Raw genomic sequence first — 18526 nt, 5'->3', positions numbered from 1 at the left:
AGGAGGTGTAAGGTGATGGAATTTCAGTTCTGCAAAGATCTTTCTTGCCCAAGCTCGGAGCGGCTGAAGGGAGATTTGGGGGGAGTTAAAAATCTATGGTAATAGATGGGGAGATTGTAATAAAGGAAGTGAAATGTGAGAATTTAAAACTTCAGACAACTGCACCCAGAGGTTCTGCCTTATAGATTCAACCCTTTATTATTAAGCTTTATGTTTTCGTAAGTTTCATAACAGACACATGAATGCAGGATTTGATATTGAAGTAACTCCATTTTACTTAAGTATTCAATGAATACACTGCTTTCTACTAAAATTTTGTGTTAGTCCAGTTTAGATTAGAATAAGAGTATTTAAGTACGAGTAAATCCATGTGTTACTTTCCCTCTTTTCCTTATGAAAACATTCTCATTTCTTTTAAATATATGTAACAGGGTGCTGGAAAATAGCAATTCTTTCCAAAAAAACATTAGGAAGATATAGAAACAAGTATGATATTATAAAATATTATGATATTATAAAATGCCAAATAATCTCATTAAAGCTAGATGTCTGTGGTTTGAGTGAATAATTGAGATGTCAGTCAAATGAGCCAATAAAAGGGGATCAGCTTGGGACTTTCTTTAGAAAGAAGTTAGTATATTTTTGACAATACCAATGTTTTTATTTTAGTTAATAACTAATAGAAGCTTTCTTTTCTACTTATTTAATTTCTTAAAAATCCTGGACTTTAAATTGTGCTCTATATTATTGATGAAGACTCAGATCTGTTTAGTTTACTTTAATTTGCTCCAGTTTCTGCTAAAATTATAATTATGGCTAAGATGCTCTGAGATTTTTCACATAATCAAAGGGAAATATCGTGATTTGAAACCACCAAGAATATTGAATTTAAATGATGCTATTTTAAACTTTGGGTTTAAGCGTTGGGTTTGCGTCACTGTCGGGGGTGTGAAATGACCCTTCCTTTCTTCTCTTAGCTGCGTGCTGCTCAGTGCGCTTGGCCTGTGGCCATACTTCTGGCCCTAGTGAAATGTGCAGAGAATTCGTGGATAACAACGCTCATGAAAGCATTATTTATAAAAGCAAGGAAGTGAGAAATAACCTCAAAGTCCAAGGAATAGTTAAGGGATGGTTAAATTATTTCAACCACATAATAGAATATTAGTAACCATAAAAAGTGTTTATGAAACTTTCACCTGGGGAAAAGTGTTTATGATATGAGAACAGGATATTAGATTATAAACAAGATGATCAGCTACATAAAAGTGCCTGCATAGAAAAAAGTATCGACAGTGGTTAATTCTAAATTGTAGAATGATGAGTGATTTTGACTTTTGTGTAAAGAGTATGATTTATTTTATATGCAGGAATAATGTTATTTTTTACAATGAGAGCCTTTTTAGGTGATCATAGCTCTATTTGTACTCTGGCTCAGAGACAGGTGAATTGAACAATTGTTTGAAAGCATCTCTAACTGACAAAGTAAACTTAGGTGCAATCTTTGTGCATCTCCTTGGTAACTACCTCTATGGGGGCTGGAGTGGGTGAGGGTGTCCCAGGAAGCAATAATGGAGCTCCTGCATCACCTGTTTCTTTGGTTGTCCTTGGATTTGGTTTCCTTAGGTTTGGAGAACATACTGTTAGAATTTGCTTGGACTGGGCAGATTAAACGAAGTATTCCCCAAAACTGTGTGACTGGAACTATTGCATTGGAATGCAGTTACTAAAAAAGCAACTTCTGGGATTTCCCTGGCGGTCCAGTGGTTAAGACTCTGCACTTCCAATACAGGGGGTGTGGGTTCGATCCCTGGTTGGGGAACTAAGATCCCACATGCTGCAGTGGCCAAAAAAAAAGGCAACTTCTATCAGAAAACTGCTTGTGGTATTTTAAAGAAGGATCTATATAGAACTTAATTCTGGAAAAAAAAATTGACCTAATATAACTCATGCTTTTCCTCCATGATTTACAAATATTAGGTATGCATTGAAAAGTGCTCTGCCATTTTACAACCATCTTTGTTAAGTGGTTAATCACCTTTTTTTCCTTTTTCTTTTTTGCGGTACGCGGGCCTCTCACTGTCGTGGCCTCTCCCGTTGCGGAGCACGGGCTCCGGACGCGCAGGCTCCGCGGCCACGGCTCACGGGCCCAGCCGCTCCGCGGCACGTGGGATCTTCCCGGACCGGGGCGCGAAGCCGCGCCCCCTGCATCGGCAGGCGGACTCGCAACCACTGCGCCACCAGGGAAGCCCCATCACCTTCTTAATTACATTCTTATTGCATTGCCTTTGTTCTTTTAATCTTTTATTTTACTAAAATGAATTCTTAAATACGAAAAATAAGAACTCGTGTTATGCACATTATTACTCAAAAAGTACAGTTTTCACATTTTCAAATGACTGGTCTTCTGTCTTCAAGTCTGTAAGAAAAAAATTGAAAGTAACGATTGATTTATATATCAATTAATGTACAGTTAAGTAAACTGGAATCCAAAGCTATCAATAAAATTAGCTTACTTTCCTGTAATTACTAGAACAGTTTTGTATAGGAAAAATTCGGAATATAGAAAAACCTAAATGTTAAATGATTTGCATTTTCGTCGGATGGAGTCTGTGTGGATTCACAACTTAAGGGGCGTGCTCTTCAAGTGACAAAACGTTACTCTGCATCAACAGTGTGGAGAGGTTCCCCTCAGACAACAGCCTGCCTGCTTCCTCACGGCGGGAAAGGTGTTCAGATGTCATACCGAGTCGGGGCAGCGGGCCAAATACGCTGGAATACAGAACAGTAGCTCCTACCATCTGGGGGTCATGGACTCCGCGCCCCACAGCGGGAACACAGCAAGTTTAGGGGGTTTGCCGAATGCCCTGAAATCCGCAGCACTGTGTTAGGAACCCTTGACCCAGCAAAACCGACAAGCACAGATTTAGCCAAACAGATTTAGACTCACTCAGGTCCTTCTTTTAATTTAAAAGGCATTATCAGCTTTTAAACACACTTTTAGATATCTGACCTTCTCTCATGCTGCTTTAAATAATGGCTGTACGTGCATCAAAAAAGTGAAGTTTTGATACCCACTCATCCATTTAATTTGATGCCTAATATATGGTGGGTTTTGACCAAATTTAAAACAGGCAGCCGGAGTCTGGGGGATGACAGGAAGGAGCTAAGTTGCTGGCCGCCATCCCCTTCCTGGCAGCGTGCCCAGAGCTGGGCTTGGTGCCCTGCAGAACCTGGTCCTCATCACCCAGAGGGTGGAGGGGGGACAAGGCTCCAGGGCAGGTGGACCCGTCTGACGTAACCTCCCTGGGTAGAGCTAAGTATTCATCCTGCAGACAGAACTGGAGCGCCCTCCCCGAGATCTGCAGCTCGTGTGTGCAGGACACAGATTCCAATTACCTTTTCTACCAGAACAGCAGATGTAGAAATTTATAAATAAGTCACTGACAGGTGAACTCACTTTGATTCAGCCGGATAAGCACGGATGATCTGCCAGCTGACTTGGGATAACAATTGACAGAGAAATGGGAAAGCAAGGAAAACAAAAGCATCTAATTGTTCAACTAAAATTATAATGTGCTCATAGAATCAGAATACTATGTCAGTGAAACATGCTTGAGTATCTTCATAAAAGACAACAGGTTTGTGTCTCCAGGTATGTCACACAGATACATATTCAGGCCAAGACCTAAAGCCAAGCATTTATCTGCATCTTCAAGATGAAGTGCAGAAAAAAAACAAAAACACTAATTCGAAAAGATACATGCACCCCAATGTTCATTGCAGCATTATTTACAATTGCCAAGATATGGAAGCAACCCAAGTGTCCATCAACAGATGACGGATAAAGAAGATGTGGTGTGTATACACAATGGAATACTTCTCAGCCATAAAAAAAGAATGAAATTTGCCATTTGCAGCAACATGGATGGACTTGGAGGGCATCATGCTAGGTGAAATAAGTCAGACAGAGAAAGACAAATACTGTATGATATCACTTATATGTGGGAAACCTAAAAAATATAACAAACTAGTGAATATAACAAAAAAGAAGCAGACTCACAGACATAGAGAACAAATTAGTGGTTACCAGCGGGGAGAGGGAAGGGGGAGAGGCAACTAGGGGTAGGGGATTAAGAGGTACAAACTATTATGTATAAAATAAGCTACAAGGATACATTGTACAACATGGGTAATACAGCCAATATTTCCTAATAACTATAAACAGAGTATAACATTTAAAAATTGTGACTCACTACATTGTACACCTATAACTTATATACTATTGTACGTCAACTGCAATAAAAGCTTCAATTAAAAAATAAAACTAGGGCTTCCCTGGTGGCGCAGTGGTTGAGAGTCCGCCTGCCGATGCAGGGGATGCGGGTTCGTGCCCCGGTCCGGGAAGATCCCACGTGCCGCGGAGCGGCTGGGCCCGTGAGCCATGGCCGCTGAGCCTGCGCGTCCGGAGCCTGTGCTCCGCGACGGGAGAGGCCACGACAGTGAGAGGCCCGCGTACCGCAAAAAAAAAAAAAAAAAATTTAAATAAATAAATAAGACTAAAAATTAAAAATAAAATAGTAAAAAAAAAAGATGAAATGCAAAATTCCACTGGAAAAGAAATATTTGCATTCTGGTGCGTGGGGTGGGATCCTCAGGAACCACTCGTGAAAGGGGGTGAGAACCTAACGCACATATGTCTCCTTTAGATCCTTCCATGAACGTCTCAAACAGAAGTCACTAGTTGTCATCCCCAAGCACTCACTCATCATGACTTGTGTTTTGACTGAAAACTAATTTGAGGGATGAGGGTGCAAAGTCCTTGAACAAAATCCAATTTTTAAATAATAGTTTTCCTTTAAAATGTGCCCTTTTTAAGGAACAATGACAAAGAGTGTTTCTGCTCTACTTAGAAAAGAGCATTTGTGAATTTTTTTTATTATTCCTGAAGGTTTTTCATGTAGTGCAGAAGCAGTAGTTCCCTTAGTGAACAAATATGGGCTTAAAGGTTTCAGATGAAAGCAGAAGATATGTACACGGTGAACATCTTAGTGCCTCAATAAGGCCTCACCATCTGCTCTTGAGCAGAACCTTCAATCCCAGCTTGCACCATCAAGTCGTTCACATTCTTCTGCAAGTCTTCAATGCGACCTCCCATTTCTTCCAGTACAAGGTGAAGGAGAACAGCACATGGAATACGGGCACCTACCCAGGTCCCTCAAAGCCTCCACGTAAACTGCATCACCAGGGCTGATAAAAATGCCTTGTGATGCATCTAAAATGAGGAATCAAAGGCAGCGGACGCGTACTAACACCTTAAGTCAGTGCACATTAATCACATCCCTGAGGGTTTGTACGTGCCTTTAGTCTCTGCACTGTGAGCCCAGTTCTGAAACCTTGGCTCCCTTTCCGTGGACATGGATTCGGGGATATGAGGTTGTCTGGTATGTTTAACTATGTTTTAACCAAACTCTAATCAGTATGTAAACACAATGAAAATTAACTCTGTTTAAAACAAACTTTCCTACTGTTTAATTTTATCCTGTTTCAGAATCTCCTTTTCCCTGTGGGAGCCCATCTACAGGATCTCTCTGCAAACAATTTGCGCACATTTTAAGGCAGGAGTTTAATTGTGTGAAGTGAGTTCACTTGGGCAAGTCTTAGGGCAAGTGTCCCCTTTTCTGGATTTTCTTAAACTGGAAACAAACATTCCACCTAACTCTCTTTGAATCCATGGCTCACCAAACGGCGAGCTGCTGAAGTTACAAAACAAAACAAGGTAAGGAGAGCCAGATAGCGTACCCTACGTTGGAGACCTAACCAGTACATGTGCAGGGTTCTGACTGTTTGCGGGAGTATAAATGCTATTGAGCTTGCTGGAAAGCCCCATCGGGTAGTATGTATTGTACGCGCGTCCTTGTGTTTTATCCTTGCCTCATGAAATGCCCGTATTGCTGGTCAAGCAGGAAGTAATTACCTGTGAGCAGTAATTAATACATCAGGACGCCATGTAAAGGCACAGACGTAAACACCAGGAAGTCTTAGGTCAACGATTATCCACTAATAGCAGAAAACAACAAGATAGTCCGTGACAGTTCAATAGTCCAAAAGCATTGCAGTATTTGTTATGAGATAGAAAAGGATATTTCTGAGGTTTAATGTTGCAGTCAGAGCTTGAAAATGTTCTTGAAGTTCCTGAAATAGATTTTCTGCCTGAAAAATGAACCACAAGTGAATATATATTTACTTGTGATGCAGAGCATTCTAAGCACCGTGGAAGAGAACCATCTATATATACAATTAGTTGATTCCTGACAAGGTGTTAAGGCCTTCCCGCTCAAAGGGTAAAGAAGATCTATTCAACCAACAGCACTGGAACAGTGCTAGCCAAATGCATAACTCACTAAATAAGCAGCCCTGAACTTTACCTCACACCATTCACAAAAATTAACTCAAAATGATCATACACTTAAATATAAGCAATAAACTATCAGACATCTAGAAGATAACATAGGAGAAAATCTTAATAACCTTGGGCTCCTCAAAGACTTCTTAAGAAAGCCTGAGACAATCACCAGACTCACCCACCGTGGGCCTCTTCCCTCGCCTACACTTGTGGGTATTTATTAGCTGGAACTGGGGTTGCAGAAACTGTTTACCAGGCCATACGGATACATCATCTATGGTGACTGACAGCAGGCGGTACTGTAAGTCGCCTTACAGTTTACAGATTTAAATCTCATACCATTTACGACACAGTTCACTCCTGGCACCCGTGTATTATCTCCATTTCAGAGCCCAGGATATGGAGGCGGATCTCCACCTGGAGCCTGCTTTTACATATGAAGAAGGCCCTCTGTCAGGAGCTCTTCCCTTCAGTCAGGTCAGGAAAACGTGGATTCGAGTGTGCACAGCTAACCAATTCTTTTTAAAGAGGCAAACTGATCAGTCCTGATCACTGGGTGTCTCCACTCCGGCGCTGCGGCTCCTTCAGCGAAAGGGAGGCAGGACCGCGGGCCTCCCGGCGTTGGGCGGGGTGGGAGCGGGGGGTAGGGGGGTGCGGAGGGTGTTCCGCGGCCACGCCTTCATCATCAACTGCATCCAGGTAGGCGCTCCCGCCCTCTCCGGGGCCCCGTGGCTGGTTGGCTGAGCGAGGGCGAGCCCGCCTGCGCCTCTGCCTCGGAGGGGAAGGGGGGAGGGGAGGGGGGAGGGGAGGGTTCCAGCCCGGGAGCGAAGCTTGGCGCGCGCGGGGTCCGACTCACCGCGTCCCGCAGCGCGCGCCCGCTGGGGGCTTCGGGGCCCCGCGCGGCCATGGGGGTGTCCCCCGGGGCCGGGGTGCGGGGTGTCCAGGTGGGTCGGCTGGTCCCGGGGCCGGTGGCTCTGTCGGCTCCGCTCCGCCGCCCGCGGCGATGGCTGTGGATCCACCCGCGCGGCCCGGGCTGTGCGCCCGAACCGGGCCGAGCAGCCGGGCACGGAGGTGAGGCCGTAGCGGGGCGCAGGTGGCCGTCCGGGCGGGGCGGGACCTCGCCGGACCAGCCGATCCCAGCTACGCTGTTGGCTTCGTTTTCATTGCGTCAGAGCCCAGAGTGAGCACGACCTTTTCATTATCATTGTGGCAAAGAACACACAGCCTACAAGTTGCCATTCTCGCCGTGTTTCAGGGCGCAGTGCGGTGGCGTTAAGGTACGTTCACACAGTTGTGCAAACCACGTCCCCCCCAACTTCCTAACCTTCCCAGACCAAGCTCTGCACCCAGGAGACACCGGCTCCCCAGCCTCGCCAGCCCCTGGCACTCGCCCTTCCCCTGTGTCCGGTCGTGTTTTTGCAAGGTCGTCACCTGTCTAATGGGGCATCCTGGAGGCAGGGGTGGGGATGGAATCTGGCTGCAGTCACCACACAGCCCAAGTTCGCACCGCGGTCCTGGGGCCTGTGATCATCCATCCAGGAGGCGCGGCCATTTCTCTGGATCCCTGCCGTGTCTGCTGTCAACTTTAAGATTAAGAATATTTATGCTCTGGGACTCCCCTGATGGTCCAGTGGTTAGGACTCCAAGCTCTCACTGTCGAAGGCCCAGGTTCAGTCCCCAGTTGGGGGAATTCACATCCCACCAGCAGCACGCTGCATGGTTAAAAAAAAACAAAGAATAGTTATGTTCTGTGACCAACTCCAACAGGCTGCCAACACTCGCATCTCTGCTCTGATTTTATCAAAGATCTGGAAGGAAGACCTCACTGTGACTTTCCCTCCCTCTGGTGCCCTTTAGGCCTGTATGGATTGTGGTTCATGGGGCACTTTATGGGTGATGTCCCAGGACCCTGTTCTTGGCAAGTACCTGCTTTGTTTACATGTCTGTACCCCTCTGTGGGGCAGGGCTGTGTCTGTCTGGGTCCTGCCAACATCCCGGGAGCCCAGCCAAGTAACTACGTGGGGACACCTGGCTGCTGAATGTGTGTGAAACACAGCCTTGCATGCAGAGAAACCCAACATCCTTAGTCATCAGGAGAATGCAAATCAAAACCGCCACAAGATCCACTTCACATGCACTGTGATGGCTAAAATCAAAAGAGACAATAACAAGTGTGGGCGAGGGTGTGGCAAAGTCGGAAGGTCACACGCTGGTGGGAATGTAAAGTCGTGCAGCTAGTCTGGCACGTCCATAAAAAGTTAAACGTAAAGTTACCGTAGAATCTCAGTTCTACCTCTAGGTATGTACCCAAGGGAAATGACAGCATATGTCCACACAAAAACGTGTACACAAATGTCTATAGCAGCATTATTAACAATAGTCAAAAGGTAGAAACAACCCAAATGTCCATCAGCAGATGAATGGATAAACAAAATGTGGTCCCTCCTCTCGATGGAATATAATTCAGGCATAAGAAGGAATGAAGCCCTGACACATGACACAACATGGATGAACCTTGGGAACATGATGCTCAGTGACAGAAGCCAATCACAAGAGGACACATGGTGGGATTCCACTCATGTGACGTGTCCAGATTGGCAAATCCATGGAGGCAGGAAGTGGAGGGGGAAGGGGAGAGACTGTGCCATAGTTAAGAGGTTTCTTCTTGGGGGCAAAAATATTCTAAGATCAAATTGTGGGGGAACTTCCTTGGTGGTCCAGTGAGTAAGACTCTGCGCTTCCACTGCAGGAGGCCCAGGTTCGATCCCTGGTTGGGGAACTAGATCCCGCAGGCTGCAACTAAGAAGTCCGCGTGCCGCAACTAAAGATCCCACATGCCACAACTAAGACCTGGCTCAGCCAAAATAAATAAATAAATAAATATTTAAGGTCAAATCGTGGTGATGGTTGCACAACCCTGTGAATATATTAAAAATCATTGAATTGTATACTTTAAATGGGTGGATTGTATCTCATATATATGTGAATTACATCTCAATAGGGTTGTTAAAATTATAACTTTTTAATTGAAGTATAGTTGAAGTATACAATATCGCGTTAGTTTTCAGGTGTACAGCAAAAGGCTGCAGATATCTATCTCTATCTCTATCCTAGATCTAGATCTATATTCAGATTCTTTTCCATTATAGGTTATTCAAGATACTGAATATAGTTCCCTGTGTTATACAGTGAATCCTTGTTGCTTATCTATTTTATATATTGTGGTGTGTATCTGTTAATCCCATACTTCTAATTTATCCCTCCTTCCCTTTCCCCTTTGGTAACCATAAGTTTGTATTATATGTCTGTGAGTCTGTTTCTGTTTTGTATGTACATTCATTTATATTATTTTTTAGATTCCACATATAAGTGATGGCATATAATATTTGTCTTTCTCTGATTTACTTCACTTAGTATAATAATCTCTAGTTCCATCCATGTTGCTGCAAATGGCACTATTTCATTCTTTTTATGGCTGAGTATCTATAGCTCTGTATATCTATATCTCTCTATATAGATCTCACATTGTCTTAAACCAGTCATCTGTTGATGGACACTTCAGTTGTTTCCATGTCTTGGCTATTGTAAATAGTGCTGTTATGAACATGGGTGTGCCTGTATTTTTTCAAATTAGAGTTTTCATCTTTTCTGGATATATGCCCAGGAGTGGGATTGCTGGATCTACTTTCAGTTTTGTTTTGTTTTTTTTTAAAAGAAGATGTTGGGGGTAGGAGTTTATTAATTTTATTTATTTATTTTTGCTGTGTTGGGTCTTCGTTTCTGTGCGAGGGCTTCCTCTAGTTGTGGCAAGCGGGGACCACTCTTTATCGCGGTGCGCGGGCCTCTCACTATCGCGGCCTCTCTTGTTGTGGAGCACAGGCTCCAGACGCGCAGGCTCAGCAGTTGTAGCTCACGGGCCCAGTTGCTCCGCGGCATGTGGGATCCTCCCAGACCAGGGCTCAAACCCGCGTCCCCTGCATCGGCAGGCAGATCCTCAACCACTGCGCCACCAGGGAAGCCCTCAGTGTTTTTTTTTTAAGGAAACTCCATACTGTTTATCATAGTGGCTGCACTCATTTACATTCCCGCCAACAGTGTAGGAGGGTTCCCTTTTTTCCACACCTTCTTCAGCATTTATTATTTGTAGACAGTGTGAGGTGATAAGTCACTGTGGGTTTGATTTGCATTTCTCTAATAATTAACGATGTTGAGCATCTTTGCATGTGTCTCTTGGCCATCTGCATGTCTTCTTTGGAGAAATACAATAACTTTTAAAAAGCATGGCCATCTTGCCACTTTTCTGTGTGGCAAGATGCTAAAAAGAGCCGTGAGTGCTGCCCCTTCCCTGGAGGGGCCTCTCTGTGTGGCCGCCGCCTGGCCTGAGGTTCTTTCAGTTCAAGCTTCTAGAACAGCCTGACTAGGGCGACTAGCATCATATGTGCACAGCGGGCCACTGGGGAGGTGCTTTCACCTGTGGAAACAAAGCCCCAGGCCCTCGCCCAGAGTGGGTGGAGGTAGGGGTGGATGACAGGGGTCTCCCCAGGTGGATCTGGTGGAGATGGCCCAGGTTCACCCTTGGGGAGGCACAGCCTCGGAACGCCTGAGGCTGAAGCCTGGCGGGCTTCCTGAGAGCGGGAATCAGGATGCTACAGCAATTCCTCAAGAAATCAAACATACAGTTACCATATGCATCAATTCCACTTCTGGGTATAAACCCCAAAGAAGTGAAAACAGGGACTTGAACAAATATTTGTACACCATGTTTATAGCAGCATCATTCACAATAGCCAAAAGGAGGAAGCAACCCGTGTCTATCGATGGATGAGTGAATGGATAAATAAAATAATATATATATAATTTATTTTTAAAAAGTAGATGGTGGGTGCCCGGGGCTGGGGAGAGGAGGATAATGCATTAGTGTTTAGTGAGTGAGAGTTTCAGTTTGGAAAGATGAACAATTCTGAAGATGGATGGTGGTGATGGCTGCACAACAGTATGAATGTACTTAATGCCAGAGAACTGTACACTTAAAAATGGTTAAAATTACACCTGAAACTAACACAATGTTGCAAATCAACTGTACTTCAATAAAAACCAATAAAGACGATAAATTTTACGTTATGTATATTTTACCACAATATACATATATTTTAAGTACATCACCCCAGCTTCAAACCCTAGGCTAAGAATTCCAGGAGCTAGGAAACCTGTGACTCTCTTTCCCTACCCCTTTGTGTTTTTTAGTATGTGTCTATCTTTCTCAACTGTAATCTCTGTGGTCCAGTGGAAACCTACTCAGACATTCTCTGATAACCCTGAGAACCCAATCTCTAATGGAGAAATAGAATCTGTCATTCTACATCTTGCACCTGAATGGTTTTTCACCTATGCTGCCTAATTAGGGATCAAATTCTTAGTTCTGCATCGTGGGGGACAAAATCATTAATATGGAAGCGAGAATCACTCAACAAAAATTCATTTTGTTAAGGATATTACATTTCAGGAACTAGTTTCAGGGGAAAAATTCTCGAATGCACTTTATCTTTTGCAAATCTACAATAGGAGAGTATTCAAGTGTGCTGTGAAGCTGCAGAAATGAGATGATGTTTTTAATGGTGCAAAGATAGGTTGGGGAAGAAAATAGAGTCTGGGTAAGAAGTACATAATGGAATCAAAGACACAGACCACAAGAGCAGCAGCTAAGTAGGAAACAAAACTTTAAATTAGAAAAGTAAAATTTTAACTTTGATAGATGAGATTATAGGGCGACCGAATGTAAGAGGAAGTTCGATCCCGTGAAGCGTGAATGCCAGCGGAAGTGCCCAGATGCCCCTTTGACTCCATGGAAACGGCTTCATTTCTAAGGCCTTAAATCTAAGACGCTGCTGATTTTAAGATGCACCATTATTGCCAAGAAAGGGAGGAATGCTGCTGATTAGACTGTGCTGTTTTTTAGCTTTTTTATAGTTATTGGTGCTGGGTGATGGATACATGGAATTCACTGTGCTACAATCTCTACTTTTGTGTATATTTGAAATTCTCACTTAATTCTGTAAGAGGGGCTTCCCTGGTGGCGCAGTGGTTGAGAGTCTGCCTGCTAATGCAGGGGACATGGGTTCGAGCCCTGGTCTGGGAAGATCCCACATGCCGCGGAGCAACTAGGCCCGTGAGCCACAGCTACTGAGCCTGCGCGTCTGGAGCCTGTGCTCCGCGACAAGAGAGGCCGCGACAGTGAGAGGCCCGCGCACCGCGATGAAGAGTGGCCCCCGCTCGCCGCAACTAGAGGAAGCCCTGGCGCAGAAACGAAGACCCGACACAGCCAAAAATAAATAAATAAATTTAAAGAGAGAAATCTATAAAGTTTATATTAAAAAAAATTCTGTAAGAAAAGAAGGGTTCTTTCAGGGTACTGATTTGGATATAAAGATTTGAGCATAGAATTTTTTGCTTCCTTTTATTGATTCTAAAATTGTTGCAATGTTTTCATAGTTTTAACTTTTTAAAAAAATTATTATTATTTTTTGCGGTACGCGGGCCTCTCACTGTCGCGGCCTCTCCCGTTGCGGAGCACAGGCTCCGGACGCGCAGGCTCAGCGGCCATGGCTCACGGGACCAGCCGCTCCGCGGCACGTGGGATCCTCCCGGACCGGGGCGCGAACCCGCGTCCCCTGCACTGGCAGGCGGACTCTCAACCACTGCGCCACCAGGGAAGCCCTTAACTTTTATTTTTAATGCAACATAATTAACTATTTTTTAATGCACTATTTATTATGCAATTCTGGCCCCATTTACAGTAAGTGGCCTTTCCCAGAAGCAATTATCCTGAGTCATGAGGACTTCCTGGACTAGTTGTGAATTTTAAAACAGTGGCTCTCAGACCTGGCTGCACGATAGAGCCGTGTAACATCTGTCAGCACTCTGGACGCCTTGGCATTTGTGGTTTTAAAGCCCTCCAGGGGTTTCGGTGTGTGAACAAGCCGTCAAAACTGCGGAATGAACAGATTTAGGAAAACAGAAAAGGAGGAACTGGCTTAAACCTCCCAAAAGGCAGAAAGGGTCTTCATTCTCTCAAGTTTGGACCTAGACCAATGTCCTACTGCCAGTTGTTTAGAACTTGAAATAAGATAGATTTTCGAAAGATTCTGTCTTCTGCCTGCTCAAATCTGCCTTTGATTTCTCTAGTGAATTTTTCATTGCAGCTATTGTACTTTTCAGCTCCAGAATTTCTTTTGGGTTTCTTTTAGGTTTTCTCCCTTGTTACTGATAGTTCCACTTTGTTCACACATTGCTTTCTCAACGTTCTATGTTCCTTTAGTTCCTGGAGCATCTTCAAGGCAGTTGTTTTAAAGTCTTCATCGAGTAGATCTGTCATCAGGTCTTCTTTAGGGCCAGTTTCTATTAATTAATTGTTCCCTTTGAACAGGTCATACTCTCCTGTTTCTTTGTGTGCCTTGTGATTTTTATTTTGTTGTTGCTGAAAATTGGACACTTGAATCCAATAATGTGGTAACTCTGGAAATCAGATTCTCCCCCTTCCTCAAGGTCTGATGCTTTTTGTTATTGTTTTTGTTCTTTGCTTGTTGTAGGTTGTCTGAGCTGAAGATCAGCCTGAGGTGGAAACTTAATGTCTGCTCAGGTCTTTCCTGAGCCTTTCCTTGGGCATGTGCCGTCATTTTCTGTTTTTTCGTGTATATGCAATTGTTTTTCAATGCCCTAGTCTTTAATGTCTGGCTTGTAAAGGGGGAAAAGAGGAAAACAAAGGGTGATAAACGGGGCACTCGCCCTTGAAATCCACTTTGTGGGGGAGGGGTTTCCAACAAGGGGGGAGGTGTGACAACAAAGGCCACCTGCCTCTTTGGCTGCGTCTCTGCCATCAGAAGCAGCATCAGAGCACAGATTCCTGATATTGGAGGACAAGGTCCTTTTGGTGCACCCTGGCTGGCTTCTGCAAGCTGCTCCAGAAACACGTGTATGGCCTCCTGCCGTGTGGCTGAGGGTGGGACGGGTAGGTGCTACGTGCTAAGACCTGAAAGTCACCACGATTGACTGCAGTAACCATCCAGTGCTTCCCCTGGAACTTGCAAGCCTTCACCAACTCCAGATTCCAAGTTAGTTACATGAGACGGCTTCTGTCCCTGCAGTTGTGGTCCAGGTGGGGGCCATTCCCAGTGCTTCTTGCTCTGCCATCATCCCGGAATCCTCTCCAACCTATAAACTTCTTTAAGAGCTTTTTAATACTTACTTCCAAGGTTGCCCCAACTCTTGCTCTGACCAGCCCAGCATCTGTGCCAGCGTTGGTGTTCCACCACTCCAGCAACTCCTCTCAAGAGCCACCCCAAGGAAAATACACAATGAAGAAGTAGCTTTCTTTGCCGAGTGAAAATAAAATCAGCTCTGCTTTTTCCACTTAAGGAAAATCAGTGTCTCGCTGTCAGCTCCTCAGAGGTAGAAACTCTGGGGCTGAGGGCTGGCTCTTGGGCACCCCCCGCCCCATGTTGGCATTCACAGGTACTTCTGAGCCTCTCAGTGGGCACCTGTCCGTGGCCCACGGTTGCCTTGGGAAGAAGAGAAAATCCAAAGTCTGAGTTAAAAATGAAGTTGCTTCTTTTCCAGGTAAACAATTTTATCACGTCACAATCTTCTGTTTTTTTTCTGACACATCACGTGGCTTGTGGGATCTTGTTCCCCAACCAGGGATCAAACCCACGCACTCCCCGCCCTCCCCGCCCCCCATAGTGAAAGCGCTGGGTCCTAACCACTGGACTGCCAGGGAATTCCCTATCACATCACAGTGTCAATGAGGGACCTCAGGGAAACTCTTGCATGAGCTTTACAGAAAGTGTCCAGCTGGACAAAAGTGTCCAGCTCTCTGGGGAGCCTGGGGTGCTTGTTCCAGCCACAGCGAGGGGTGAGGGCCCCGGAAACTCTCAGGCAAGGTGGGGGGACTGAGGGAGGGAAGGAGAGAGGGAGGAAACATTCAAGAACAAGAAGCCTCTGGTGATTGGTAGCAAGTTAATGCACACTTTGTATTTTAAAATTCTGTTTAGTACAGTCTGTTTTCCCTTTACTGTATGACTTTTCAAATAACAAATTGTGCTTTTTGCTACTGGTCAGGTCACAGTCTTAAGAGGTAAGATACTTGAGGAAATGTGAATGACAGAAAACTTAAGTCGCCTGAAACGTTTCTGGAGCTCGAGCACGTTAATCATCATTTAAAGAGCAGGCCAGCAGGCAGCTGAGCAGGAAGGAGCATCAGGGGGCCCCTGGAGGGAATGAGCATCCTGCACCCCTGCTTCCTTGGTGTAAACATGACGCTGGTAGAAGCAGCAGACACAAGGCCAGCATCGTGTGACTCCATTTTCTGAAATGTCCAGAACAGGCAAAGGCATACAGACAGAGAGCAGACTGCTGGTTTCCAGGGCTGGAGGGGGCAGGGGCTGGGGAGAAACTGCCTAAGAGGCGTGAGGTTTTACTGGGGGAGGAAAATGTTCCAGAACCAGATGGAAATAGTGCTCTCACCACCTTGTGAATGTACCATATACCACTGAGTTGTTCATTTAACAGAGCTGATTTTCTGTTACAAGAATTTTGCCTCAATTAAAAACAAAGAAGAGGAAGGTTCACAGGCAAAAGCGTGCGCTTCTGGAGACGGGGACCGTGCGTGTGTGCTGTGTGCTCCTGAGGGTACCACTCAGCGTAAGCACTGCTGCGCTCGGCTGACTGGTAGTAATCTGCACCGAGCCTGCATTCTGCATCTTCTTCCCAGCAAGAGTTCCCTTCGCTGAATGAGTGAGTGGTGAACCCCGATGACGCAGCCTTTCTCTCCGCGAAGCCACCTCGAATTCACAGGCGATGCTGCCTCTGGACTCCTCCTCCATTGCTGCTGTCAGCCCTCACGCCCTCTGCTGCCGCCTCCAGCTCTGTCCTCGTTCTTTCCCTTCCTGAGTCAGTCCCCTTTGCAGAGTCATGAACTGCTGCGATTAGAGCTTGTTGCAAACCACGGCTTTTTGTTTGTTTGTTTTTGTGCTACAAGATCTTGCATTCATTTCCAGTGGATTTTTAGCCAAACACAGTGAACAAAGGTCACATTCCAACTTCTTTGTGGGCCCAGTGACTTCGGTGAGAGCCTACCTTTCTTGGTGCCATTTCCATATTCTCGGCTAGTTCCAAAAATAGCACCTGTGAGCTGAGGAGAAAGTAAGGGTTCACACCTGGAGCCCATCTGTCCCAGCTAGAGCCTTGCAGTGGAGCCCACAGGTATCCCAGAAGAGGCATGTGCGTGGCTCAAGGGCAAACGGGGGACACGTCTGGATGGCACATGACCCAAGTATGGGACGTGGCCTTTCGCTTCTGGGGAGAGGTAGAAACGCAGAAACTCGCCTTTTCTTCTGGTAAAGTGGAGCCATGTATTTTTTTCAATTAGATAAGTCATATAAGGACTTCCCTGCTGGTCCAGGGGTTAGGACTCTGAGCTTCCACTGAAGGGGGCACAGGTTCGATCCCTGCTTGGGGAACGAAGATGCCGCATGCTGTGTTGCAGCCAAAAAATAAATATTCCCCCCAAAAAATCATATATACTCACTGTAAAAAATTTAAACCAGGGATTTCCCTGGTGGCTCAGTGGTTAAGAATCGGGGATTCTGCCAACGCAGGGGACATGGGTTGGAGCCCTGGTCCGGGAAGATCCCACGTGCCATGGAGCAGCTAAGCCCATGCACCACAACTACTGAGCCTGTGCTCTAGAGCCCGTGAGCCACAACTACTGAACCCATGAGCCACAACTACTGAGCCCACAAGCAACAACTACTGAGCCCGCATGCCACAACTACTGAAGCCCGTGCGCATAGAGCCCATGCTCCACAACAAGAGGAGCCACCACAATGAGAAGCCCGCGCACCGCAACGAAGAGTAGCCCCTGCTCGCTGCAACTAGAGAAAGCCCGCACAGCAAAGCAACAAAGACCCAACGCAGCCAAAAATAAAATTAATTAATTAATTAGTTAAAAAAAATTTAAACCACACAGAAAGGTATAAAATAGTCATATCAGAGACAAGTATTAAGAATTGAGGCTTTATCTGTTCAGACTTGTTTCCCATGTACTTACTCATATACATGAATACATTACTATATGGCCTTGCTGATGCTCCATCTTTTTTACAGCATAGAAGCAATTCCCTTGGGAGGGCGAAGGGCCAGCATCATACCTGAGACAGCTGCCCCTCTCACCCATCTGCTCACAGACCTCCGTGGTCCTCTTCCCTGTATTTCTGCTGCACAGGACACCACATACCCCAGGGACAGGGTCACTTGCAGAGGCTTATTTCTGAACCTCATCCAGCCTGACAATCTCTTTTTTTTTTTTTTTTTTTTGCAGTACGCGGGCCTCTCACTGTCGTGGCCTAGAGCCCGTGAGCCACAACTACTGAACCCATGAGCCACAACTACTGAGCCCACAAGCAACAACTACTGAGCCCGCATGCCACAACTACTGAAGCCCGTGCGCATAGAGCCCATGCTCCACAACAAGAGGAGCCACCACAATGAGAAGCCCGCGCACCGCAACGAAGAGTAGCCCCTGCTCGCTGCAACTAGAGAAAGCCCGCACAGCAAAGCAACAAAGACCCAACGCAGCCAAAAATAAAATTAATTAATTAATTAGTTAAAAAAAATTTAAACCACACAGAAAGGTATAAAATAGTCATATCAGAGACAAGTATTAAGAATTGAGGCTTTATCTGTTCAGACTTGTTTCCCATGTACTTACTCATATACATGAATACATTACTATATGGCCTTGCTGATGCTCCATCTTTTTTACAGCATAGAAGCAATTCCCTTGGGAGGGCGAAGGGCCAGCATCATACCTGAGACAGCTGCCCCTCTCACCCATCTGCTCACAGACCTCCGTGGTCCTCTTCCCTGTATTTCTGCTGCACAGGACACCACATACCCCAGGGACAGGGTCACTTGCAGAGGCTTATTTCTGAACCTCATCCAGCCTGACAATCTCTTTTTTTTTTTTTTTTTTTTTGCAGTACGCGGGCCTCTCACTGTCGTGGCCTCTCCCTGTCGTGGCCTCTCCCGTTGCGGAGCGCAGGCTCGGGACGCGCAGGCTCAGCGGCC

At 45.5% G+C, this 18526-nt stretch overlaps 1 protein-coding gene across 2 annotated transcripts in view; it reads right to left on the bottom strand.

The window, feature by feature from the left end:
• Nucleotides 1-1302: 1302 nt before the first annotated feature.
• Nucleotides 1303-18526, bottom strand: part of HSBP1L1 (heat shock factor binding protein 1 like 1) — a 19235-nt gene continuing 2011 nt past the window's right edge. Inside the window, exons 3-6 of one of the 2 annotated variants that reach the window (XM_028480523.2) lie at nucleotides 7260-8115; nucleotides 6144-6210; nucleotides 5069-5163; nucleotides 1303-2416 (exon numbers count right to left, since the gene is read on the bottom strand). In XM_028480523.2, the coding sequence (XP_028336324.1) occupies nucleotides 2411-2416; nucleotides 5069-5163; nucleotides 6144-6210; nucleotides 7260-7310 (219 nt within the window). In that variant the 5' untranslated portion in view covers nucleotides 7311-8115 and the 3' untranslated portion in view covers nucleotides 1303-2410. Of the gene's footprint in view, nucleotides 2417-2451; nucleotides 2770-5068; nucleotides 5164-6143; nucleotides 6211-7259; nucleotides 8116-18526 lie in introns of those variants that run through there. The other variant, XM_024133981.3, reaches the window with a different exon arrangement.

This window comes from Physeter macrocephalus, chromosome 19 (assembly GCF_002837175.3).
Source record: "Physeter macrocephalus isolate SW-GA chromosome 19, ASM283717v5, whole genome shotgun sequence".
Taxonomy (NCBI): Eukaryota; Metazoa; Chordata; class Mammalia; order Artiodactyla; family Physeteridae; genus Physeter; species Physeter macrocephalus.
This window is presented reverse-complemented; position numbering and strand designations above follow the sequence as displayed.